The 17,416-nt window shown below is 34.7% G+C and overlaps 1 protein-coding gene across 1 annotated transcript in view; it reads right to left on the reverse strand.

Annotated features, from left to right (window-relative positions):
• Window positions 1–747: 747 nt before the first annotated feature.
• HFM1 (helicase for meiosis 1) overlaps window positions 748–17,416 on the reverse strand; it is a gene marked incomplete at both ends in the record, with an annotated part of 36,993 nt that continues 20,324 nt past the window's right edge. Inside the window, 19 exon segments of the mRNA XM_080348686.1 lie at window positions 748–814; window positions 1,096–1,253; window positions 1,645–1,733; window positions 2,520–2,618; window positions 3,246–3,355; window positions 3,528–3,610; window positions 6,248–6,366; window positions 6,758–6,853; window positions 7,278–7,433; window positions 8,957–9,060; window positions 9,773–9,930; window positions 10,963–11,046; window positions 12,004–12,089; window positions 14,819–14,950; window positions 15,037–15,134; window positions 15,333–15,380; window positions 15,469–15,575; window positions 16,373–16,464; window positions 17,079–17,159. Of these exon segments, the coding sequence (XP_080204812.1) occupies window positions 748–814; window positions 1,096–1,253; window positions 1,645–1,733; window positions 2,520–2,618; window positions 3,246–3,355; window positions 3,528–3,610; window positions 6,248–6,366; window positions 6,758–6,853; window positions 7,278–7,433; window positions 8,957–9,060; window positions 9,773–9,930; window positions 10,963–11,046; window positions 12,004–12,089; window positions 14,819–14,950; window positions 15,037–15,134; window positions 15,333–15,380; window positions 15,469–15,575; window positions 16,373–16,464; window positions 17,079–17,159 (1,967 nt within the window).

Raw genomic sequence — 17,416 nt, forward strand, 5'->3', positions numbered from 1 at the left:
TACTGTTCAAACACTAGAGCTACAAGAGGATAACCAAATCAAATGCTTGGTTGCCTAGATTTGTACTATGATGCCTAAATGTCCATTTTATGACCTCAGGTATCAAACACAACTTTAGAACATTGTTTATAGACATTTCACAACTGGTTTGCTGAGCCTGGAAACACATTTGCTTGAAGGAAGTTGCATTTTTTTATTAACAAGTTGACAACACTGTTAAAAGGAATACAGTCTAAAATAACTTACCATTCTATTGCTTTTACTTGTAAATCTAATTATTTTACAGAATCATTGCTATGAAAAATTCAGCATTACAGAAACTGAAAGACAAAACCAAACGAGCACTGAGAAATTTCTGAAGAAAGAATCTTTCATTCATTTAAAGAGTCGTTGTGAGCAGGGCACATAATAAACAGCTTGCTTTCCCTTATGTGATTTTTACTTTTTCTATAAAAGTACCTTCAGATTGAGAACTATTCTCCTTTGACATATTCCAATATTTTTCTCTGTAATCCTGAAAACAGCAAGGACAAATACTTAAGTACTTTTCAAAATAAGATAATATACCTAGAATTCCACAAATCAGACATCAGTTTTGCTATTATCTACTCTATGCAGCAATCCAGCTATTAGTAAATAGGTATACAACAGAAATCAAATTCTCTTAGCTGAATTTGAAGGCTTCACTCTGTAAAAGCGACTGTAACTTCTTTTCCCCAGCACTTACAATATATTTCGTTATATGTTTTACAAAAGGCCATCAAATATTCCAAGAAAGGGCTTGACATCACTGATTTCATCATCAAGAAGATATCTAAGGAAGATTAAGTAAACAAAAAAATTAAATTAGGTAGATCAAAACCTATGAAATTAGGAACATTATACAAAGTTTAGTCAAGAGATACCATTACAAGCAACATAATTTTAAAGTAAATTTTTCTTTCCAAGAAAAGTTAATTGCTACCATTATTGTGAAAATTCATCTTTTAAAAATGAATGTTATTAATTAACACATCACCTAAACATCTGTGTTCCATGAAGAACTAAGCACTGGAACACTGAGGCAACAGAAAAACATACATAACCTTTTATTACCTGGGATCCACTTCTTTTTCATATTCCTTTGTGCAAATGAAAAAATCCTCTTTCCTAGTAAATTTAGAAGAGTCTGAGATTATTTTTGAGATCGAAGAACACTGTACAGTTTTCAGCTCTTGTGAAAGACTTGAGTGGTTTTTTTCTTGAAAACTGAACTGCAATGTAAATGTTAAAAATTGTATACAATTAAAATAACTAACCAAGAGAGGAACTGCCAGATTGTTGTAGTATGTAGTACAGATATTTATACTGATATTATGGTATTTGACAAGGACCAAGCAAATGATAAATATCATTACATGACTTGCAGAATAGCAATCAAACTGAGTAAATAGTTTTGAAGTCTGCTACATAAAGTAAATTCAAGTCCTAGTTCTTTGTATCATGAATATCACCTAACACAGGATGCATGTCTATTTGGACAACACAAAAAGGTTCAGAAATTCAGTATGTCCAAACTAATTCATAAGTCAGATATCGTAACTATATTTACACAAGAAATTATCTAATTACAGGAAATTCTATTATCAAAATATTTTTACTCACCATATCTGCATTTCCACTCTGTACAGATAAATTTGCTTTTGATGTGCTATTAACCATAGAAACGACTGAGTTCTGAATATTGGTCTCATCTTTTAATGTGCAGAAACTGAAAATATCAAGTTGAATAATTTAAGTATATTTACGGAAGGGCAAAATTATTTATTTTTCAGTTCCGGATTATCTATTTATTTCTTTCCATACTTACGTTTAAAAAAATTCAAATAATTCAACAATTCATACATTTTGTAAGATGACATTTCACTTACTTTTATAACTGAACAACCTTCTATACATTTAATCATACAGATACACATGAAATACAGACAATATTTTTAACTGAATAAAATTGTAATTAATTATAGAATGCTTACTCTGTTGAAATGTCATTTGTGGCTTTGCTGCTTGGATGTTGGCAAAGTGGTTCACACTTATCTCGAATTTGAAAGCAGATATTTCCATGTTTCATATAAGAATGAAAGTTTTAAAAACTGAGTCACAAATCAGTCAAAACCCCTTGTAAACATTTTACATAATATGATAATAATAATTTGAAAATTATCCAAATGTCTTAACACTTGAAATATTCCTTCTATGGGTTTTGGGCTAATGTAAAAGATAAGCAGAGGTAAGCACTTAGATAAATTAACAAATATGCAGTTGCAGGCCAGCCAAAAAATTGTAATTATTACTTTCTCAACCCTCCCTTCTGTATTAGATTTGTTCTAATATAGGAGACATTCAAGGTAGAGGAAGAAACCTGGTGGTCAAGTCAATTAACCAAAAAATTTCAGGCAGAACAAAAAATTGTTCTCAAATAACAGTCTGGGAAACAATTTGTAAGTAGGAAAAAAATAATTGTGTTAAAATAACCTTACCTAATTCTCTATTGGCAAAATTGCTAGCAAATACTAATTTCTCATCATCAATATCATCCCAAACATCATCTCTCAGTTCAAAGTCCACACCCAATGCATCTGAAAAAACAAGATCTGCTTTTATCTGTATCAGTCAAGTTATGAAGCAAAGATTTTAAACTTTTTTTTTTTTTTTAATGCCATTGTCTGTTGGCTCTTCTCATGCACTAATAGTGAATGTTTCCAAGAGAAAGCTGTCATACATTTGTAATGGACAAGTACAACATAAACGGTTGCATGTTTTACGACCAGTTGTTCGAGCTGTTGAAATGGTCACATTTTGTCAACTACCAACAAAAGCTCATATTTCACTAACTTGTTCCAGCAGAAAGGGAAAATAATAAAATATATAGACATAGGGGTAAAATGCCACTTTTATTACAAGTGGCTTCAGTGGAAATACATTACAGTCATACCTTTCAAGAAGTATTTATAGATTTGGAGCCTCATATGTTTGATTTACTCATTACTGTTTTATTTAAAAGTACATTTGGATGCTTAGATCAACATTAGAAATTGTTACTGTCACCAGAAAGAAAGCCAGTTAAGGCTGCTATATTTCCCTATACTTTCAGTGTTCTATAATGCCGTACTGGTTGCTGTAGTGACTTCAGCAAGTCTGAGTTTAACAGTATATTCAAGTTAAAACAATGAAAATAATAATTTTGAACATTAGCAATAACTTACTAGTCTTTCCATAATTCCAGGATTGCAGTTGTTTCTGAGATACTCCTAAGCTATTAACATTATCTACCTGGTCCACTGAAGGTGATGAAGACAACTGTTTATTGCTAGACCTATTAAAAAAAAAAACCCACAAACAAACAAAACCAGTGACATGTCAGTAAAACAGCTGCAGAAAGTTGCAGAATAATTTTATTAAGAAAATAGTTTTTAGTTGTTATAATGTATCATACCACCTAAAATAAGTCAGATTTTTTTTTTTTTTTAACTTCTATTAGTCAGTACCTTGGCAATGCCGGCAATGAAGGTTTAGGAGTAAAACCAAATTGTTTGAGATCCACATTTGGAGCTTGATTTAACATCTGCATCTAAAGAAAGCACATTATTGTAACTAATAAGACATAAACATATTAAACCCCATTGTTTTTTAACATTCTTAATGACATCATTAATACTGTATCAAGTTAGCATAATTTTAAATATAACATAGAAAATCTTTCTGATTATCTAATATGATCAGTTAAAAAGGTTTGAATTACATGTGGAGTACTCCACTTCTAGTGGAGTTATCCAAGTACCCCAGCAAAGTCAGACTGTTTATTGCTTCCATTACCTGTAGGGTGAATAACAGAATAACAGAATGTTAGGGATTGGAAGGGACCTTGAAAGATCATCTAGTCCAATCCCCCTGCCAGAGCAGGAACACCTAGATGAGGTTACACAGGAAGGCGTCCAGGTGGGTTTTAAATGCCTCCAGACTAGGAGACTCCACAACCTCCCTGGGCAGCCTGTTCCAGCGTCTGTCACCCTCACTGAGAAGAAGTTTCTTCTCGAATTTAAGTGGAACCTTTTGTGTTCCAGTTTGAACCCATTACCCCTTGTCCTATCACTGGTTGTCACCAAGAAGAGCCTGGCTCCATCCTCCTGACACTCACCATTACATATTTATAAACATTAATGAGGTCACCCCTCAGTCTCCTCCAAGCTAAAGAGCCCCAGCTCCCTCAGCCTTTCCTCACATGGGAGATGCTCCACTCCATCATCTTTGTTGCCATGCTCCGGACTCTCTTCAGCAGTTCCCTGTCCTTCCTGAACTGAGGGGCCCAGAACTGGACACAATATTCCAGATGTGGTCTCACCAGGGCAGAGTAGAGGGGAAGGAGAACCTCTCTTAACCTACTAACAACCCCCCTTCTAATACACCCCAGAGTGCCATTGGCCTTCCTGGCCACAAGGGCACAGTGCTGGCTCATGGTCATCCTGCTGTCTACCAGGACCCCCAGGTTCCTCTCCCCTACGCTGCTCTCTAATAGGTCATTCCCCAACTTATACTGGAACCTGGGGTTGTTCCTGCCCAGATGCAATACTCTACACTTACCCTTGTTATATTTCATTAAATTTTTCCCCGCCCAACTCTCCAGCCTGTCCAAGTCTCACTGGATGGCAGCACAGCCTTCTGGCGTGTCAGCCACTCCTCCCAGCTTCGTGTCATCAGCAAACTTCCTGACAGTGCACTTTATTCCCTCATCCAAGTTACTGATGAATATATTTAATAATATGGGCCCCAGTACTGACCCTTGAACACTCCACTAGATACAGGCCTCCAACTAGACTCCCCCCCATTGACCACGACTCTCTAGCTTCTTCCCTTCAGCCAGTTCACAGTCCACCTCACTACCCGGTCATCCAGACCACACTCCCTCAGTTTAGCTATAGGGATGCTGTGGGAGACTGTGTCAAATGCCTTACTGAAGTCAAGGTAGACCACGTCCACCGCTCTGCCATCATCCATCCATCCTGTTATGTCCTCATAAAAGTCAATGAGGTTGGTCAAGCACGACTTCCCCTTGGTGAAGCCATGCTGACTGCCCCTAATGACCCTCTTATCCCTGATATGCCTTGAGATGGCACCAAAGATAAGTCGCTCCATCAGTTTCCCAGTGATGGAGGTGAGGCTGACTGGTCTATAGTTACCCAGGTCCTCCTTCTTGCTCTTTTTGAAGACTGGAGTGACATTTGCTTTCCTCCAGTCCTCAGGCACCTCTCACGTTTCCAAGACTTGGCAAAGATGATGGAGAGTGGTCCAGCAATGACCTCAGCCAGCTCCCTCAGCACCCACAGGTGCATCCCATCCGGACCCATGGATTTATGGATGTCTAGATTGCCTAACTGCTCCCTAACCCAGTCTTCATCAACCAAGGCAAACTCCTCCATTGTCCTGACTTCCTCTGGGGCCTCAGAGGTACAGGGCTCCTCAGGACAGCCTCTGGCAGAGTAGACAGAGACAAAGAAGGCATTCAGTAACTCTGCCTTCTCTGTATCTTCTGTCACCAGGGCACCCACCTCGTTCATCAGTGGGCCTACATTGCCTCTGGTGTTAGTTTTATCTGCCAGGTATTGGAAAAAGCTCTTCCTGTTGTCCTTGATTCTCTATTGCAAACAAACAAGCAAACAAAACTGCAAAGAGGAAATAAACCACTCCAATATCTCAAATGCCATTCTTGATGCAGAAAGAACTAGTTTAGTACTACATTCAAAGGGATAAAGTGTAGGCCATGAAATCTTTCAGAGGTTAAAAACTAACATGCTTGGTTTTCTTATAAACTAGTGGATCTACCTGTCAATGCAGAAAGATCTCTTAGTAGCATTACTCTGATAAATACCACTACTTGTTTTTCATTCAGGTAATATTTTGCTAAAACCAAGTCACACTACATTACCTTACAACGATGTCTCTGTACCTCACTCACCAAATGCCATAAAACTAAGAACACAGAGTACATGCACAGAAACGTATCACTGGAAGCATTCCAAACAGCAGCAGAACCTCTAAAACATTCCTGGACCTTTGGCACCTTTGTACTTCTTAGCTTTTTGCATTCCACCCAGAAAAGATGAACTAGAATGTTCATATTTAGTTATAAAATTATCTCTTCAAACAATATATACAGACACATAACAGAAAAAAATAAATCTATTAAATGGCAGACTGTATTCAAATGAACCTTTAACCGTTTTACAGGGGGTACAGATGAAATTGAGTTTCTGCTCCTTAAATCAGCTAGGTACAAAGAAAACTTTGAATCTCCGTTTATCTCAGACTTTGGAGGTACTCCAGTTTTACCTGAAAAAAAAAGGAATAAAAGTAATTTTCAGATTAGTTTAGATAAAACCTAATTCTTTCCAGATCAATGGAAACTTTGCCACTAAGCTTAGCATCTTCTATTAAAAGATCCTAAAAGACGTAACATGCCAATATTTATATGAAATCTAATAAGCTTAACATTGCTCTTGAATCACACGCTAGATGTTCTGAAAAATATTAATCATTGTAGTGCCTATACAAGTGTTATTAACAAATCTTTTTATTACTGATTTTATGACTGCATCATAGCAACAACTCAAGCCTCTCTGGCTTACATTGCTTCTGTTAACATAGCTATTGATATAAGTGAAGCCACTCTAAATTATATTTGTCTGGAAGTAACAGAAATAGTAGATTTAAGAAAACTCACAGCAGTCATGTCCACACGCATCTTTATTTTTACAGCGATGGTTGCATTCTCTGTTTCCATATTTCTTGTAAATAGTCTCCTGTTTAGATCTGCCTCCTAGATAAATATAATACAGAAATGATGATTTTTTTATTTCATATGTACTGTTGAGTGAGTATTTCATGCAGTGAAGGATGGGCTGAAAGTAATCTGGGTCACTAGAGTTTTGTTGCCTTTAAGAAAACTTCGTGCTGCTCAAACAATGTAATTGGAAATAAATCAGTGCTACTGAAAAACAGAGGCACTACCACATTCCCAAATTCTAACAGCAGTATTAGATACCAAACACCCATGATTTTTCTTACTTTCAAATTCATCAAAGAATTGCACTGTAGTACTTGATGAGCAGAAGCAGCAGCATTGTATTTTTATTATACTTGAGAAAGAAACAGTATGGATAAATAAAGATCTAGCTCTCTACTGAAAGCAAAATTCAATTTTCTGTTGACTTTGGTATTAGTCAGATGATCTGACTGTTTACCTGTATCTACTTTTGCTGCTGGCAGACTTTGTGGTGAGCCACAACACACATCATGTGAAGACTCAGCTTTCAGTTTTTGATTTGTAAACTCCTTACTTCCCACTGTTTTCGGTGTTAAGTAAAAGGCTGTATATAGTTGCTGTATATCAAAGCCAACTTTGAAAAGACAAAAATATTTTAAATTGCTATAAACTGTTTATAAACTACTGATTACCTTCAGTTTCCTAAAAAGTTTAAGACAGTATAAACGTTATTAAAAGATCCTGGACATTTGCTAAAATAACGTACCATTAAAAGCACACTATTATATGAATGGATTCTTTATGATTCAGACTAAAAAACCCAAACAATTTCAGACTTAAACACATGGTTAATAGATGAGTAACAAAATTAGTCCCTTTAACAGATTTTTTCTGTGTTCTTTTAAAACTACGTCTTTCTATGGCTTTGCACTGCCAACACAATTTTAACTTTAAAAGCATACTACAGTCTGTGTTCCAGGAGTATCAGCAACTCTGTACTGGCAAAGGCATAAAAATGAGTATGTTGATGATATTTTTGAAGTTGAGTGCTAGTAATGGTTCTACTTCTAATTAAACCAAGATTCGTATGAAATTATGGGAGACATCATTCCTAAAAAGAGTAGTTTTGTCTTTTATTAGGCAAATATTGCTGGTAGACCAGACAGGCTTTAAAAAAAAAAAAAAAGAGATATCCTTCAAGTCCAAAAGAGAAGCAGACTTTAAAATAAGCAGAGAGTAGGAACACCTGCATTTAGTCCAACTCCACTGTTACCATTTGAGAGAAATTAGCTTTTATGTTGAGTTTTACTGAACTCAGTACAACATGTAGATAGCCAAGTAGGAATAGGAGGACATTTTTTTCTTCATCACTGGTTAGAAAACCCTCATTTTTCCTGAGCGACAGGTTTAGCAACAGGAATACAGACTATTTCAGGCTTGATTATTGTAACAGTCTCAATATTCAATGTTTACCACAGAAGCACCAAATATACTTCAGTTAATCTAGCACACAGCAATCTTGTTTACAGGTGGGGCAGGATGACAGAATTTATTTAATACAACCAGTCCATTTTGAAATTGTATTTCAAAGTTCTGTGTTTCAAGGTCATCACTGTCTCTCCTCATCTGCTGTGATAGTTCCAGTTCTACGGAAATTGACACTGAGGGGACCAATGTTTAAATCTACACATTAAGGCACAAAATTTTCCACCGTAGAGATTTCTTGCTACTGAAGTGGAGATGAATCCATATCTAATACTTTTTAAATCACAATGCAAAACCTAACCATTCACAAATACAGCTCATCCCAGCATAAATAACCTACCAAGCTGATAGGTTACCCCTACTTCAAGTTAATTCAACTTGAAGATGAAGGGCAAAAGAGAATCATAATCTGTATCAACAGAGAAAAACAATATTTTCTAGCAGCAGTTTTGATGTTTCCCAGTTCATTAATATGCTATTACAGTAAATGAAACAAACAGATATGTAATTAGGACTATTAGATAATACTCAACCTAGTAAAAACATGGAATATAATTGTTTCCTACATCAGTTAATTTTATTATATTTTTTGTTTGATACAAAATGTTTTATTGATTTGTTCAAAATTCTTATGCACTTGTTTTTAAATTAAAAGCACACCAAACAACCTACCATAATCAGAACTGATTAAGTTTATACTAATGTCCTCTGATTTATGAGCTCTTTTCACTTCAATTTTCTTCATCCAATTTCCAGTTTTCAGCAGAACAGAATCCCTGTAATGTATCAGTAAAGTTTTGTTAGATATGGACAATGAAAACAAGACTTTCCACTATGGCATTTGTAACCAAGTCAAAGAGCCTTTATTTGGTCTTAATTATTGGATTTTGCTTGATAAGTGGCCTAAGAATAACCTTGCAACAATATATGACTCATGGCCATAAGAGAGCCAGGATCCTGCAGATCAGTTTCAGTTCTGCCAGAAGTGCCAGACTTGGGCCAGAACGCATGTGAAGGTCATGCAGTTGGGAAAAAAATTTGTTTCTCTTTTCTCGTTTGCTCCAAGCATATCTTAGCCAACTGGAGAATTTAACTTCATCTCTTCAGTGAAAAAACATTTTGACAGTATGACATAATTACAGAAATCTAGCTAATAAAAGTAACAACTTGAGAATGTATGTTTTTAATAGGCATTTTACTTGTTTTACATTTATGTGGAAATTATTATGACTTCCATAATATGACATCAGTGTTGTACAGATATTTACACATGCTCTCCATACTGACAAGCACACTGGCATGTTTTTGGAGTTTTTCAATCCTGTGCAGCATTTTAAATGACAACAGTGACTGGAAAATGCTGTTGGATAAAGAAAAATTTTGAACCATTTGGTATCAGTAGAAAGTACTGCAAAAACTGCAAGTTACAAAAAGGATTAAAAGCCAAAACGCTTAAAAGATGTGAGGCAAAAAACTGATCATACATACATAATTTTCTGATTAAAAATGACTTGGTTGTCAGCATCTCCTATGAGCAATGTAACATAGTGAAAGTCTGTCGCCGTTCTCTTTGTCTGTAGCTGCTCATAGTTTGTTAATTTGATGGTTACTAAGATTTCAGCCAACGTATCACTGTATTTTGGAAGCTAGGAAAAAATTATATAGAAGACATAACTGCTAAAATATGCAAATTAAAATATATGCCCTTCCATAAATTTTTAACTTAGTACAAGCTCGATTCAAGCAATTTCAATTTGTTGTACAATTTTTATTTGCTGTTCTGATACACTATTATATTGTACAAACTTGCCCATAACTGAATATCCTAAATTTGATTAGGTATTGAGAATAAAAGACAGTCTACATTAAGTCCTTGAAAAATTCTCCTCTGTTCAATGCAAACAGACTCAAGAAGAAAACTAGGTATATTTTGGTATCTCAACATTCCTCTAGAAGATATTTATAATTGTTAAATCTTTATTCTGAGAATAACTTTAGCAATACACGTCTGGTATTATGTCAAATGAAAAACTAAAACAGAACGGATAATTATAACGACACTATTTCACACATTTATTGAGTTTTTACTTCAAAAGTGTCTTCATTTGTAACAACTTCAGGAGACACTTTAAGGCTATTTTTCAAATTTTGCATTTCAGAAAAGTAAAGTGGCTATGTGACCTGTTTAAAGACAAAATGCCATCAGAACCTCAAAGCTCTTATTGAACATGGAATTGCACCCTGCCTTTGAAAGGGCACCAGCTAGGTTAATGTAATCATTTACTGGTTCTCTGTTTTCCTAAGTGTGATGTAGAAAATAAACATGAGCTAATGCTTCTTCAGTAAGTTTCATATGTATGTTTTCCTTTCTCTAAGGTTTGTTTATATTCGAGATAGAAGAGACCTCTCAGACTCCCATATAATGCTGGAATGTGCTGGTTTGCATCTGTAACATGAAATACTATTAACAAGAGAAGCCAATGTATTATAGGGAATGTCCATTCCAGGGCTCTCCTTCAGCGTTTGAGAGTTTGATTATACATGTTGAGGTGGGAGAAGGCCACGATATTGTGTCATCTTCTACCAGTGAAAGCTCAAAATTTCTTTAAGTCAGCATCTGCTCTTTCATTTAATAATATCAGCATACAAACATTAAAAAAAACTAAAAAAGTATTTACCTGTTCAACGTCAAGTTCATATTTTGGAAGGTGCAAAACAGATTCTTTTATCTGGTTTCCAAAAGGAGGATGTCTGTTTAAAATCTGCAAAGATTCTATTTCATTTCTGATACATTCAGCTGATCAGAGATGCCAACAGAAATGTAACCCCAAGGAATCAAAGTCACCAGAGTAACTATGCTATCAACAAAAGCCCTTATCACTACTTATCTACTTATCACTCTTATCTACTGTCAGTGATGCCCAGAATAGCAAAATAACCAAAAGAAAGTTCCAATACTTTTTCATATTGCTATCACTTCTGTTCAGGTGAAGATCCAATGAACTAGCCAATCACTTCAAAACCTGACTACTCAGGTTTTATATGAAATGATCCTTCTATCTTGTCCTAGCTTTAGTCAAAACAAAACAAATTACAGGAAAACTGCAAAAGGGGGCAGAAAATAGAAATAAAATTCCTATAGCCAAAACAGAAGAACCCAAGTAAGATCGATTTCCTTTAAAAATCTGTTGTATCTTCCAGAACACTGGAAAACCAGTTTCCTCAGAAAAGAAGCCGAGAGCTAAATAACTTGTCCTGGGGTAAAATCTAAAGTTTCCAAAAATAAGAAGTGCTTTATAGATTACTCATAGATTTATAGATTACTATCTTTAACTAAAATTAGCAATAAAGGAAATTCAGGATTCTCATCATTAACATATGTTAAGAGAAACTGTAAACATATATTCCCTTATATGTTTTCTAACACTACCAAAAGGGAAATGCATATTGCGCTTTGTTTCAAACTATGTTAATGATGGAGTTCTACATCCACATCACATTTGCTGGAACAAAACATCATACAGATTTTCAAGAAAAAACAGCAGTAGCCACATTATTTTTTAAATTCAGTAGTATAAATGAATAAACCACTTAAAACACTCAATTTTGTTGACATTCATATAGCAGATATATATTAACCATAACACTTTTACTGGTAACAGTATTAATACTCAAAAGTTTCCTTATCATACTTATCTGTGTACAAAATAATAAATTACCAATTCAAGTTCCCTTGGATTTGTGTCTTCTATTTTTTGAAATGTTGTCAGCCCAGCATTTACCATAGCATTTGACAGTGATACACCTGTGAAAAATTTAAGTTTGATGCTGTTAGATGACAACCACTAATCTCAAATTATTCTCAACAACTGCATTATCGCAGGTAAAACCAAAGCAGAAATCATTTTGTAGTATGTTTTCTCAGCTTTCCACTCAACAAATCACTAGATTTCTTTTCAGTTGATTCAAAATCTTAGTATTGCTCATATCCATTAGTAGAGAGGAAAAGAAATGCAACACAAATCAAACATGAAAACATTCAGTATTTCAATACTGTCAATTTTTGGTTACGTTTTCTAGAGTAAAACAAACTTCAGATCACTTTCTACAAGAGTCAAGAAATACTTCTCCCTATATATAATGAAAAAAGCATGTCACAGCATTCTTTGTCTCAGAATTTTTTTCCTTATCCAAGGAATCATTTAACTATGTTAAAATCATAAGGATTTCAATGTTTTTGAGCAAGCTAACAATAAAATTCACTCAAAAAAAATCTTATTATAATCTTCTAGGAGTCCTTGCAGATTTAGAACAAAAAATTCCCATGGCATGTCTGCCACAAAAGCAGACTGGCAGAGAATTCCACATATAACGTTATTCCTCTTTATGATACCCTGTTCTTTCAAACTTGCAACGAGATTGAGAGTCATCACAGCATATGAAAAGGCATTTCCCTTACCTGGACCTACAGCCTACTACAATAACTGCAATAATTCAAGATAAAGGATAGTACCAAATACTTAGAATGATTGTGTGGATTCTTCATACCTAAGTCTGTAGAAACAGTAGAAGAGATCTGTAAATTAAGTAGGAAACCTCACAAGAGACTGAGGTTGCTTCTTGGCAGATATTACAGCAATCTTATAAGAAAAGACTCACTTCAACACAAGACTTCAATGATTTAGAGAAACAGAAGTATTTTTGTCCTTTTATGTACATTTGAACAAGTTTTGGGTCTGACTTAAGGAAAGCATCTTCTATCATCTCCCCTCTCCTTTGCAGAAGCTCTGCACTCACTTACCATAGTGAGAGTAGACTCTCACTTACTACTTTTGCTGCTGCTTCAGTTAGAACTGTTGCCTTGTTTCTTTATATATCTGAAGACTAGTTCTTTTGTCATAATTCCTAAAATGGCAGAAGGGTTTCTACTAGTCAAGAAAATAGGAGACATAAATAAGACTCTTTCTCTGTCTTCATCTATTTCTGAGCAAGAAAAAAAAAAACCCAACAGAGGTAGAAATTAAACTGAACAAGTAGTAAAGGTGATAAAATCCAGTACAGCAACTGATCCTTATCCTATCTGTCAGAACAAGCAAACAGAAATCAAACATATCATACAACAACAAGAGCGAGCATCATTATTGGACAAAAGTAACAAATTAAGGTAGTTCTAGAAGAGCAGTAAGAATTCAATTGAATCCTCAGTCTCAGTAAGACCAAATATCAGTTAAAGGACAGTCCTTATAAAAGAAATACTGACTACTAAGGGGTTTTTTTAAGATTAAAAAATAACATACTAAGAGTTTAAAAATCAGGAATTTCTGAATATGTTACATGGTATCAGTACCTTTCTGTGAGTTCAAACAATTCACTTCACAAACACACAGAACAGGCTTAGTAGCCATAGCATGACAGAAGTCAAGAATCAGACATTGTAATATAGGCATCAATTAAATATTTGATTCAGGAAAAGAGAGTGAACTGTCAGCAGATGGTTCAAAAGAAGCCTGTGAGCGGAACAAATGGTACTTTGAAAGTTAGCAACTCTTTTTAATATATGCTGCAAGAGCAGTGACAGCATAGGAGAAATTCTGGACACGAGGCAGACTTCTCAGATGACCTCAGATGACATTGGCACGGATGCAGTAGTGGAAATGAGTTCCCACCACGCTGCACTGTGCTGCGCACAAGCTGACAAGCCCTGTCTCTTGTTTTGAATCCACATGAATGAAGCAACACAGCTTCTGCACTGAGCTGGCAAGGTTGTAACGTACTGTACCATATGGATCTTCTGGCTTAGCTGTTCTCCAGCTTGCAGATCTCTGTACTATATTGTTCTGTACAGAGTAGATGTGTCTTTAAAGAAAGAAGAAATACAGAGAAGTGATTTCTGAAAGCATGAAGGTATGATAAGAGCAGACATGAGAGCAGAAAGCTATAGTATTACCTCATACAAATAAAACTACATTTTTGTAATACACAGGGCTGCAAAATTTCTGAACTTCTTTTCAAATAATTATGACAAGTCTGTACTTCCAACCAGAAGTTCATCCAGTAACAGGATACAGTGACTGGAAGAAGATTACTAGAAACATGTGATTCTCCTGTGTAAGAACATCCTGAACAATAAATTTATTTCTATTTCATGATTCCTATCCATGCCAATGCAAATTAAAGGGCTTTCACACATATAAGTAACAGGATCTACAGTGACAAGCGTTTGGAAAGGAAGGCATAGCCTAGTCAGAGATAAGCAACCACACAAATGCGGAATATGCCAAAGATACTGAGATGAACATTAAGAAAAAAGAACAACTCTGAATCACTTCGAAAGCCTGAAGAAAATTATGAAACAGATTACTTTTACTTTTATCATAACAGACTATTCTGGCAACTGTGCTACACAATTGTGGGAAATGAATAATTAGGAGATTCATTTAATTGCATAAGCAGACACCCCAGAAATTAGCAGGCTAATTATGAGTTTTGATTCTCTATCAGATTACACCTTTATAATTTCTGACTAGTACCTACCAATTTTTTCCAATTGTTTAGATACATGAAGTGAATTTTCCCAAAGTTTGCACCTGAAACACTTTGCTAACATCAAAGAGTTTAATAAAGCAGAAAAGTTGTTCTTACATGATGCCAGAAAGTCAGATAACCCTGTAAAAATAAGATTGACCTGTATTAATCGAAGAAAATGTGGTTTATTATTATATGTGCGAAAAAATGATTAAATTTTACCATACATCTAGTAACTCTTAAGCCATTTCTAAATATTCTGCCAGTATCTTGTGTCAAAGTAAAGTCTTGAATAGGAATGCATCCTAGCTGAGCCTGAATAAGACTGGAAAAAAAATTTGGTATATAAGCCACACTGTAAGCAAAGTGTAACAACATACAAGTTTCTACTGGAAAATTCAGAATAGAAACAATGAAATGCAAGACCTGGTTCTCTACAAAATGATAAAATTTTAGGAGGGACTTCAACAGTCATAAAATGAAAGTTTTTCAATAAAAAGTAACAACACAATATAATATTTACCAGTTTATTTTCATTTCTCTTGTTTTTATCTTCCCCTCCATTGGAAACCTATACATGAAAATATACATATTTCCTGTTATTCATTTTATTTATTGATAAAGAGATACTTTCCTTTTTCAATGTATTTTTTTTCTACCTGATCGTTATTTTGTCCTTGTCTTTATTCAAAGTGTTCAGTATTTTCTTTTCATTTGTTCTTAACTTGACATCCAGAAATTCTGTGCAATTGGAGATCATGGTAATCTGTAACAATTTAACTTTTAATTTTCTTTGCCATGTTTTCTACCACTTCTTCCAACATTTAAAAAAAAGTTTGAAAAAAATTTTGTCTCAACACTATGACCCTGAAAAGACCATCATTCTTTCTAATAGCAACTTTCTTACATCTTCCTATAAAGACTTTTATGTAACAAAGGGGGAAGATTTTTCTTTCAGTTTTCAGATTACTATTCTGCTTGAAATTATCCCAAATCAACCACACTGCTAACACTTTATGACATACAAGGCAAATATAAACAGTTTTTGCTATCTGTTACATATTTCACTTTACTTTCTTCATAGTTTAGTAAAAAAGATAGGAGAACAGGCATTCCATTTTTTCATGGCCAGTTTGTTCTACTACAGTATTTGCATGAAAACAAAATGTCTTTTGTGACTTAACAGTAGCAATAATAGCCTGTTATCTGACAGAGGAAAATGACTTAAAACAGAAAGACAATAACATTCCTTTAAGAATAAAATCTGCTGTCCATGCAGCTGTTTTTTTGCAATAAAAAGTAACTAGTACAACACAAAATATAAACAGAAAAGCTTCAGTAGCTTCATATCTTCATAAGCAAGGTTAGTGAGGGGAGACAGATTTGGATATCGGAAGATCTGAGTACAAAGCCTCAAAATGACTCCATATGCAATTTATTCAGATGTATTCTTTAAATCAACGCCTGAGCTCTTTAAAAGGAATAAAAACTTCTGCTTCTTATCTTTGACTCTGTTTAAAATCAATTGAACATATGTAAATTTTCTTTAAAAAGTTAAATTACCAATTCCTTTAAAGTCTCTGTTCCCTTAATTGTGGAAAATTGTTTCACTGTATCGAACGCAATATAATACCAAGCCATTAATCTTCCAGTCTCTGTAAAAGAAGAATATACCTTAAAAAGTAAACATACCAAGTATTTTTTAGAGCATTTTAAAAGTCACAAAATTGCATTAATTTCCTTATTACAGGGCTCTCTGAGGTTCACCACCAATAAATCAGTATGTTATTGTCCCCAGCTGTCCAATGGATATTACTGACCCATCACAGGGTGGCAGAAAGAAACATGTGCCAGTTACAGCTTTCTCCAATGGAGATGAATTCATACTAATATACCAGACTGTGAGCCATAGATGCTGAGAAGTCAATCACCTCTAGTAGAGGATTGTAAAGGAGAGCAGGTATTGATAAGACCTGTTCTTCTTTGTACCGTGTCACATCCAATTATCCTGTGATAATGCTCTGTAATTTTCTCCTAATCTGCAACAGAATTTCCAGCAACAAGAGAAGACCTATTCATGGTTCAACCTTAAGAGAATGAACTTCCATGATTTGTTAAAGAAACTTGTTCATATATTCTAGTCAATCTCTCAGCCTCTACTCTCTATTACATCTGTGTACTCCTACTAATGGACCACAACTACTCTTTGTAGTTCACTACTATCTCGACATCACTTCTGAAAAATTAGTGTATTTTAAAAAATTGTTACCTGTTGGTTTGAAATTATTTGCTTCATCCATCCTGATCAAATCAAAAGATGATAAATCATTTAAGTTCCTCAAACACAGTTCTGTAAACAATTTGAAAATAGATGTATTTTTAGCACGTGCAGAAAAACTTATCTTTTTACAAACCAGAAATGTCATAATCAACTTTCACTGAATGTATACCCAAGTAGCTCCACAGAACTCAAGTAAATGTTTTAGAATAGGATCCTGCTTCTACTAAAGTTGGTGGTTAACTTCTGCCTGGAGAAACCTCACTCAAAAGATATTTGATACAGAACAACCCAACTCTTTTTCAGTGAAGCAAAAGTAGCAAAATAAA

Source organism: Nesoenas mayeri (assembly GCF_963082525.1).
Source record: "Nesoenas mayeri genome assembly, chromosome: 8".
Classification (NCBI taxonomy): Eukaryota; Metazoa; Chordata; class Aves; order Columbiformes; family Columbidae; genus Nesoenas; species Nesoenas mayeri.